At 34.9% G+C, this 11,002-nt stretch overlaps 1 protein-coding gene across 1 annotated transcript in view; it reads left to right on the top strand.

The window, feature by feature from the left end:
- The first annotated feature begins 811 nt into the window (after positions 1–811).
- fipi (factor of interpulse interval) overlaps positions 812–11,002 on the top strand; it is a 46,306-nt gene continuing 36,115 nt past the window's right edge. Inside the window, exon 1 of the mRNA XM_075294912.1 lies at positions 812–914. Coding sequence (XP_075151027.1) covers positions 812–914 — 103 coding nt within the window. The remainder of the gene's footprint in view (positions 915–11,002) is intronic.

Below are 11,002 nucleotides of genomic sequence, written 5' to 3'. Positions count from 1 at the left end.
TTGATGGTTCTACGCATCCTCCATATAAATCTTGACCAGTGTAAGGCTGTATATAAGAACAAAATGTGAGAATTAAGTACTCCGGGGTTCAAACTATTGAAGTATACTGCCAAAGATGTAAATCGAGCCTGTACAATTGCTTAAATAGAACTCATCTTGTTCTTGCTTCCTTCAATGTGCAATGCAGATAAATATTGGTTATCTTCGGTTTACATGGGATATGATAGGAAGATGCCTCCATGTGCCGTTAAGGCCTTGGTTGGTGAATCAGTGAAAACAAAAACCAAAGTCATTATGAGATGCGAAGCAAATGCACGTCATAATATATGGGGAAGTAGTGATATTATTTAATACAAGAGGAGAGTCACTCATAGAGTTTAGTTGGCGTACTAATTTTGTAGTTTACAATAAGGGAGATGCCACAACCTTCATCACTAAAAACAGGCAAGAGGCTCTGGACGTCACCTTGGCCTCTAAGGAACTGAATGATAAGATATCTGAAAGGCAAGTTCTAAGGGAACATAGCTTCTCAGATCATCGCTACATCGCTTTCAAATTTGATGTTCGTACCAAGACCACATTTCTGCGAAATGTGGGGAAAGCTGATTGGAATATGTATAGGGATACGTTCAATATAATGATACCTGAGATATCAGAGACAAACGCGGTGGAGCGGATTGCAATGGCCTTCAACATCTCACTTAAAGCTTCATGCCCTAGAGGAAAGCCAAAGGGGAGAACTCGACCTCCATGATGGTCTACGGAGTTAAGTAATATAAGGAAATCCTGCCTGAAGCTCTTTAACAGAGCAATGTCCACCAGGCCTTCGAAGGATTGGGACGCTTATAAGATGAATCTAAGTGAATATAAGCGAGAACTGAGAAGGGATCACCACATCTCTTATGATGATTACTGTAGTAGTATCGAAAATACATCCGCGGCTTCTAGACTGCGGAAAGTACTAGCATCTACTAACACCGTTCCGAGTTTCACTAAAACATCGGAGGGTCATTGGATGCCCAATTAAAACTGCGATTGATGCTATCATTTTTGTGAATGAAGACATTTTAATTAAAAAATTAATGGAAACAATAAATTTCGTGATTTTATATTATATTTTTTTTTTTTATGAGGCAAAATTCTCACGGTTAAGCCCATATCCTTAGGTGGTATTGAAATTCCCTTTGGTGAGTGTGCAAAATACCTTGGAGCTATATTGGACAGAAAGCTAAAATTTAAGCTGAATATTGAAGAAACGGCGAGAAACGCCACGGTAGCGTTTGTACTCGTGTAAAAAGGCAATAGGGAAAAATTGGGGACTAAAACCGAAAATTGTACATTGGCTATACGCAGCTGTGGTTAGACCTATAATGTTATATGGCTTTGTGGTCTGTTTGCCCGCACTTAGGTAGCCGACAAGTTTAGATAAAGTTCAGCGAATGGCGTGCTTGTGTATCTCAGGAGCATTCGTTAAGACCAGTGTTGCCAGTATTTTTCTGGTTTGGGGTCTTGGGCTTATAAAAACCATAGTTCTTATTCAATTTGCCTGAAATTGGAAATCTAGAGGTATTTTGGGACCATAAAGAGGTGTGTCGAAAATGGGGTGTATCGGTCTATGTTATGGTATAGCCTCCATATAAACCGATCTCCCGATTTTACATCTTGGGCTTCTAGAAACTGTATTTACTATCCGATGTGCCTGAAATTGTAAATCTAGAGGTATTTGAGGACCATAAAGAGATGTGTCGCAAATGGTCCATATAGGTCCATGTTTTGGTATAGCCCCCATGTTGCTCCTTGGGCGTCTAGAAACTGTATTTACTATCGTATTTAACTAGAGGTATTTACTAGAGGTATTTTGGGACCATAAAGAGGTGTGTCGAAAATGGTCTGTATAGATCCATGTTTTGATATAGCCTCCATATAAACCGATCTCCCGATTTTGCTTCTTGGAAAACCGTAGTTTTTATCCGATTTGCCTTATTGCGATTTACCCTCAAAAATTGGTATCGCATTTAAAGGGTGGTTAAAATTTCAAGGGCTGATGTTGATTTTGAATAAAACACAAACTATATAGGAAATTATTGTAATTTTATTTTTTATGGTATTACTCAATTATGTATGGAACAAAATATCGGTATTACTCAATTATGTATGGAACAAAATATCGGCCAAATGGGCGCCGCGACCTCGGTGGCACACCTTCATCCGATGGTCCAAATTTTCGATGACGCTGGGGCATCATGGAGGTTCTATGCCGTTAATGTGCCGAATTATCTCATCCTTTAGCTCTTGAATTGTTGCTAGCTTATCGACGTACACCTTTTCTTTCAAATAACCCCAAAGAAAAAAGTCCAACGGTGTCAAATCACATGATCTTGGCGGCCAATTGACATCGCCATTACGTGAGATAACACGGCCATTGAATTTGTTGCGCAAAAGAGCAATTGTTTCGTTAGCTGTGGGCAAGTGGCGCCGTCCTGCTGAAACCACATATCGTCCACATTTTTCGACAATCACATTCGCCCAAATGTGGCAATTTTGTTTATTGACGAATCCACTGAGGTGAATATGTGCATCATCACTGAAGATGATTTTCTTCGAAAATTGATCATCCACTGTGGCCATTTCTTGGAAACATTCTGCCCATTCACGACGACCATGGTTCAAAATGAGTAAGTCTGAAATAGAGAAATGTCAAAGAAAACGATCCGGCTGAAATTTGGTACATGGTGTTAGTATATGGTCTTTAACAACCATGGAAAAATTGGTCCATATCGGTCCATAATTATATATAGACCCCATATAAACCGATCCCCAAATTTGGCTTGCGGAGCCTCTAAGAGAAGAAAATTTCATCCGATCTGGCTGAAGTTTGGTACATGATGTTAGTATATGGTCTCCAACAACTATGCAAAAAGTGGTCCACATCGGTCAATAATTATATATATCCCCCATATAAACCGATCCCCCGATTTGGCTTGCGGAGCCTCTAAGAGAAGCAAATTTCACCCGATCCAGCTGAAATTTTTACATGGTGTTAATATATGGTCTCTAAGGACCTTGCAAAAATTGGTCCACATCGGTGCATAATTATATATAGCCCCCATATAAACCGATCACCAGATTTGACTTCCTGAGCCTCTTGGAAGACCAAAATTAATCTGATTCAGTTGATAATTGGTACGTGGTGTTAATATATGGCCTCAAACGCCCATGCAAAAATTTATCGAAATCGGTCCATAATTATATATATCCCCCATATAAACCGATCCCCAGATTTGACCTCCGGAGCCCCTTGGAAGAGCAAAATTCATCCGATTCGGTTGAAATTTGGTACGTGGTGGTAGTATATGATATTTAACAACCATGCCAAAAGTGGTCCATATCAGTCCATAATCATATATAGCCCTGATATAAACCGATCCCGAGATTTGGTTTTGGAGCCTCTTGGAGGAGCAAATTTCATCCGAGTCAGTCCATATCGGTCTATAGTTATATATAGCCCTCAAATAAATCGATCCCCAATCACACAAAAATTGGTCCATATCAAGTTCATAATTGTATACAGCCCCCATATAAGCGACCCCCATAATTCAATTCTGGCTCTCTACGTACCTTGCAAAAGTCCATGTCGAGTCGTAATTATTTGTAGACTTACCTATACATAACTTTTTTGTCTAATATATACCACGTATGGACTAACTAACAATTTATAAAACGATGTTAATAAGTTTTAAGATACCACAACCCAAGTAATTCGATTGTGATTGACAGTCTTTCGTAGAAGTTTCTACGCAATCCATGGTGAAGGGTACATAAGATTCGGCCTGGCCGAACTTACGGCCATATATACTTTTTTTTTAAGAAAATAAAGCAACCGCTGTAATGTGGAAACTCAGTAATAATTTAAAAATTAGGAAAGAAATAAAATTTTGAGAACATTTTCTATAGAAATAACATAAAAAAATTCTAAATAGAAATAAAATTTTCCCAAATTTTCTATAGAATAAATTTGACAAAATTTTCAATTTAGAAATTAAATTTTGACAAAATTTTCTATAGAAATGAAATTTTGACAAAATGTTCTATATAGAAATAAAATTTTGACAAAATTTTCTATATAGATATACAATTTTTACATAATTGCTTATAGAAATAAAATTTTGACAAAATTGCTTATAGAAAGAAAATTTTGAGAAAATGTCCTATAGAAATAAAATTTTGAGAAAATTTCCTATAGAAATAAAATTTTGACAAAATTTCCTATAGAAATAAAATTTTGGCAAAATTGTCTTTAGAAATAGAATTTTGACAAAATTATTTTTAGAACTAAAATTTCGTTTTCTCGAAAAATCCCCACAAAAAACCCCAAAGATATGTAAATTCCCCACCAAGCCCCCAACTCAGAAATAAAATTTTGACAAAATGTTCTATATAGAAAAACAATTTTTACAAAATTGCTTATAGAAATGAAATTTTGACAAAATTTTCTATATAGAAATAAAAGTTTGACAAAATTGCTTGTAGAAAGAAAATTTTGACAAAATTTTCTATAGAAATAAAATTTTGACAAAATGTTCTATATAGAAATGTTGACAAAATTTCCTATAGAAATAACATTTTGACAAAATTTTCTATAGCAATAAAATTTTGACAAAATTTCCTATAGAAACAAAATTTTGGCAAAATTGTCTTTAGAAATAGAATTTTGACAAAATTTCCTATAGAAATAAAATTTTGGCAAAATTGTCTTTAGAAATAGAATTTTGACAAAATTATTTTTAGAACTAAAATTTTGTTAACAAATATTAAACCGTTTTCTCGAAAAAATCCCCACAAAAAAAAACCCCAAAGATATGTAAATTCCCCACCAAATCCCCAAGCCCCCAACTAAGAAATAAAATTTTGACAAAATGTTCAATATAGAAATACAATTTTTACAAAATTGCTTATAGAAATAAAATTTAGACAAAATTTCCTATAGAAATAAAATTTTGACAAAATTTCCTATAGAAATTAAATTTAGACAAAATTTTCTATAGCAATAAAATTTTGACAAAATTTCCTATAGAAATAAAATTTTGGCAAAATTGTCTTTAGAAATAGAATTTTGACAAAATTATTTTTAGAACTAAAATTTTGTTAAAAAATATTAAACCATTTTCTCGAAAAAATCCCCTCAAAAAAGACCCCAAAGATATGTAAATTCCCCACTAAATCCCCAAGTCCCCAATTTAGAAATTTCGTCCCCATTCTTGAAAAAATAACCCCAATTTGTGGAAAATGTCCAATACTGACAACACTGAGTAAGACAGGAACAGATTCCCTTGAATAAGTTTGTCTGAAGACTAAACACTAAGTATACATTATAAAAGTCCTCAATGCATACTTCAATGTGTTACAAGTGCAATAACAAACTGATGCCATCATCTTGCTAATTATAGAAGAGTCTTTTGAAACATTTATTCTCTCAAATTACTTTCAAAACAAAAACTCTTCTTGATAAGGATAATAGTTTTCAAGAAAGTTTTCACTTACCCTTATTGTCGCTCTATAAAAGTGGCTACAGAATATCAATATTGACCAAATTCCTACTTACGGAGCCTATTACTTTCAAACTACTAAGCATTGTTAAATAAGAACTTACCAGCATTTGTTTACCAGCCAGTAACACATCAAGTATCCATGGACTAGAAACAAAGTTTGAAGATGCATCTGCCAAAACTATTGCATATCCATATATTTAAAAAAAAAAAAAACTTTTTCATTCAAACAAAAAAATAAAACTCTTCTGTTTTTACTCAATTACAAAAAATCTTCTATACACTCACACACACTCATAATCAAATACACTCAAGCGTATACATTTCAATCCTCTCTCGAAATAAATGCAGCAGCTCATAGCAAATCCTTAACTTTGCAAAATCCCTTCTCAACCATTTGCAAAACAATCTTTCCGACTAATCTTATTTGAATGCTTTTAAATTGATAAACCTATTAGAAACGTTATCGCTTGAAGAGAATTCCAGAGTGCCCTCAAACTCTATAACATGCCCCCAAATGTATGCAATGGATGGACAGACAGGCATGCAGACAGGAGCAAAAAACCAAAATAAACGTGGTACATAAAAAAGAATCTCTTTGCAAACAGCTTAACTCGGCAAATCCTTTCGAAAGTCGTAAAAATTTCAGGGAAAAAACCTTCAACACAGACCATGGAAATAGGGGGCAGTGGTATTGGTAGCTCTAACATTTGCCATAACATAGCTCACAGGGTTATAACTGGCCAATGGAATACTATGTTAGTTGATCGCTGCTACCAACTTCCCAGCAGATACATTTCACTTACGCAGTATGAGGTAAATTGCAAACCCTTCAACCAATGCCTGATAACAAAAAAATTCAAGTGCTTTCTTCCCGCATTGGGAATTCCAAACAGGAATAATGAAAACTAACGTTCGTAATATTTTTTTGAGGTTATGTTCTTGTTTTTTTTTTTTTTGTGGCCCCATTACAGAATACGTTCATTACGAAAACTAACAAAAAGTATATTATTCCGGAAATAGAAAGTACTATCCTGCACAGAAACTTCCTCTCGTAGAGCTTATGAATTAGAATATCATAAGGCAAAAGTTGTTTGTAACCAAATAAAATTAGGATTTGTTCAAAAGTTAAATATCAGTGTATAATGCCACTGTAATTGCAACCCCTCCGATAAGCCTATGTGCAATAAACCAAGGATTTTGGTGTGGGAGTGCATGCAATATTATAATTGATAGCAGTATTAAGGACATGCTAACACAAAAGAAAAAGATTATTTAGGTCCAAAGATTTTGACCTTTTATTAAGGATTTTGGTATTGATTCCGAGCCAAGGATAGGCTTCTTTAAAAAGACCTTTCGTAAGATGGCATTGCCGTAGTTAGGGTCCTGGGGGTATGGGAGACATCGTGACGCAATGGTTAGCATGCCCGCCATTTATGAATGTTTCAAAATTTCTCTGCAATGTGGAACGCCGCTCGGACTCGGCTATAAAAGGTCCCTTGTCATTGGGCTGAACGTAATATTGGGCAGCACTCAGTAATAGCAGAATTATGAAAAATGTATTAAAAAAGACCAAAACAAGTATATACGGCCGTAAGTTCGGCCAGGCCGAAGATTATGTACCCTCCACCATGGATTGCGTAGAAACTTCTTCTACACACTGCCATCCACAATCGAATTACTTGGGTTGCGGTAAAGCTTGACGTTGGCAAGGTATCTTAAAATCTCCTAACATCGTCTTCTAAATTGTAAGTAAGTCCATACGTGGTATATGTTAAATTAAAAAAGACCGACTAAATACGTATATAATTCAGTTTGAAAAAATTTTCTATAGAAATAAAATTTTGTATAGAAATAAAATTTTAACAAAATTTTCTATAGAAATAAAATTTTGACAATTTTTTTTTTTATAGAAATAAAATTTTTACAAAATTTTCTATCGAAATAAAATTTTGACAAAATTTTTTATAGAAATAAAATTTTGACAAAATTTTCTATAGAAATAAAGTTTTGACAATATTTTCTATAGAAATGAAATTTTAACAAAATTTTCTATAGAAATAAAATTTTAACAAAATTTTCTATAGAAATAAAATTTTCACAAAATTTTCTCTAGAAATAAAATTTTGACAGAAATAAAATTTTCACAAAATTTTCTCTAGAAATAAAATTTTGGTAGATTATTTTTGGCTCGAGTGGCAACCATGATTATGAACCGATATGGACCAATTTTTGTGTGTTTGGGGATCGGCTATATATAACTATAGACCGATATGGACCAATTTTGGTATGTTTGTTAGCGGCCTTATACTAACACCGGGTTCCAAATTTGAACCGGATCGGATGAATTTTGCTCCTCCAAGAGGCTCTGGAGGTCAAATCTGGAGAACGGTTTATATGGGGGCTATATATAATTATGGACCGATATGGTCCAATTCTGTCATGGTTATTAGAGACCATATACCAACACCATGTACCAAATTTCAGCCCGATCGGATGAAATTGGCTTCGCTTTGAGGCTCCGCAAGCCAAATCTGGGGATCGGTTTATATGGAGGCTATATATAATTATGGCCCGATGTGGACCAATTTTTGCATGGTTGTTAGAGGCCATATACCAACACCATGTAGCATATTTCCGCCGGCTCGAATGAAATTGGCTTCTCTTAGAGGCTCCGCAAGCCAAATCCGGGGATCGGTTTATATGGGGGCTATATATAATTATGGACCGATGTGGACCAATTTTTGCATGGTTGTTAGAGAGCACATACCAACACCTTGTACCGAATTTCAGCAGGATCGGATGAAATATGCTTCTCTTAGAGGCTCCGCAAGCCAAATCTGGGGATCGCTTCATATGGTGGCTATACGTAAAATATGACCGATATGGCCCATTAGCAATACCATCCGACCTACAGCAATAACAACTACTTGTGCCAAGTTTCAAGTCGATAACTTCTTTTGTTCGGAAGTTAGCGTGATTTCAACAGACGGGCGGACAGACGGACATGCTTAGATAGACTCAGAATTTCACCACGACCCAGAATATATATATTTTATGTGGTCTTAGAGCAATATTTCGATGTGTCACAAACGGAATGACAAAGTTAATATACCCCCCATCCTATGGTGAAAGGTATAAAAAGTGGAAATTTACTTCCAAATAGGATCTTCCCTTTGCTTTTTTTGGTAATTTATCATTAAAGCATTCACATACGCTAAATTTTTTACATATGAAATTTTTGAGTCGAAATTTTTAAAATTTCCTGGAAGGTGTTACATCTGATAAACTGATGTAGGTCGAATGTTATTGTAAATGGGCCACATCGGACGTTTTAAACCAACCATCAGATATGACTTTTGGTGCCTCTTGGGGGAGAAAATTTCATCCGATCCTGTTGAAATTTCGTTCGAAAGTATATTCTTTTGGATCAAATAAGTCCGAATTTATGATAAGGCTGTTGTCTGCCTTATCATAAATAAATAATTGTCTCTAATCTTTTTATACCCAGCACCATAGAATGGAGATGGGGGGTATAACAAGTTTGTCATTACCTTGGTAACACATCGAAATATCGATTTCCGACTATATAAAGTATATATATTCTTGACCAAGGAGAAATTCTAAGAATATATAACCATGTCCGTCTGTCTGTTGTAATCACGCTACAGCTTTCAATAATGGCCCTATCGTCCTGCAATTTGGCACAGATTCGTATTTTGTTTGCAGACAGTTCAAGTTCAAAGATGGGCTATAAAGGTCCATGTTTTGATATAGCCCCCATATAAACCGACCCCCCCTATTTGGGGTCTTGGACTTCTAGAAACCGTATTTTCTATCAGATTTGTCTGATCCACAAATAGGTGTGCTGAAAATGGTGTCTATCGGTCCGACCTCCCTATTTTACTTCTTGTGTTTCTAGAAAGCGTATTTTCAATCGGATTTGCCTGAAATTTTAAATCTAGACGTATTTTAGTACCACATATAGGTGTGGGCCATATCGGTCCATTATTTGCTATAGCCCCCATATAGACCGATCTCTCGTTTTTACTACTTGAGTTTCGAGAAACTTTATTTTCTATCTGATTTGCCTGAAATTTGAATTCTAAAGGTATTTTAGGACCACAAATAGTTATGCCGAAAGTGGTGCCTATCGGTCCATGTTTTTGTATAGTCCCCATATAGACCGATCTCCCGATTTAAATTCTTGGGCTTCGAGAAAGCGTTGTTTTAAATCCGATTTGCACAAAATTCTAAATCTAGAGATATTTTATGACCACAAATAGGTTTGCTAAAAATAGGGTCTATCGATCCATGTTTTGGTATGACCCCCATAAAGACCGATCTCCCGATTTTACTTCATGGGCTTCTAGAAACCATAATTTTTATCCAATTTGCGTGAAATTTGAAATTAAATATCAAAGTATCCGAAAACACCGAATAGCCACTTCCATGCAGTGTGTAATGGTTTGTCGGCCATTTAAAGCTCATAAATTGTACCAACTTAGGCAGCCAAATCGGACAAATATTAACTGTTTCAACTTTTTTGCTTTTGAGCTGTAAAATTAAAAAAATAAATAAATAAGGAAAGTTGGGCGGGGCCGACTATATTATACCCTGCACCACTTTGTAGATCTAAATTTTCGATACCATATCACACCCGTCAAATGTGTTGGGTGCTATATATAAAGGTTTGTCCCAATTACTATACATTTAAATATCACTCGATCTGGACAGAATTTGATAAACTTCTACGAAATCTATAGACTCAAATTTAAGTCGGCTAATGCACTAGGGTGGAATACAATGTTATTAAAAAATTAATATAGGAAACATTTCAATCTGAAGCAATTTTAAGGAAACTTCGCAAAAGTTTATTTATGATTTATCGCTCGATATATATGTATTATAAGTTTAGGAAAATTAGAGTCATTTTTACAACTTTTCGACTAAGCAGTGGCGATTTAACAAGGAAAATGTTGGTATTTTGACCATTTTTGTCGAAAAACATATATGTATATGGGAGCTATATCTAAATCTGAACCGATTTCAACCAAATTTGGCACGCATAGCTACAATGCTAATTCTACTCCCTGTGCAAAATTTCAACTAAATCGGAGTAAAAAATTGGCCTCTGTGGTCATATGAGTGTAAATCGGTCGAAAGCTATATATGGGAGCAATATCTAAATCTGAACCGATTTCAACCAAATTTGGCACAAACAGTTGGAATATTAATTCTACTTCCTGTGCAAAATGTCAAGTAAATCGGAGTAAAAATTGGCCACTGTGGTCATATGAGTATAAATCGGGTGATCGATATATATAGCAGTTATATCTAAATCTGAACCGATTTCAATAAAAAAGGGTGATTTGTTAAGAGCTTGATAACTTTTTTTTTTAAAAAAAACGCATAAAATTTGCAAAATCTCATCGGTTCTTTATTTGAAACGTTAG

Source organism: Haematobia irritans, chromosome 2, assembly GCF_050003625.1.
Source record: "Haematobia irritans isolate KBUSLIRL chromosome 2, ASM5000362v1, whole genome shotgun sequence".
NCBI classification, from domain to species: Eukaryota; Metazoa; Arthropoda; class Insecta; order Diptera; family Muscidae; genus Haematobia; species Haematobia irritans.
The sequence above is the reverse complement of the archived record's forward strand: the minus strand, read 5'-3'. Positions and strand labels throughout refer to the sequence as shown.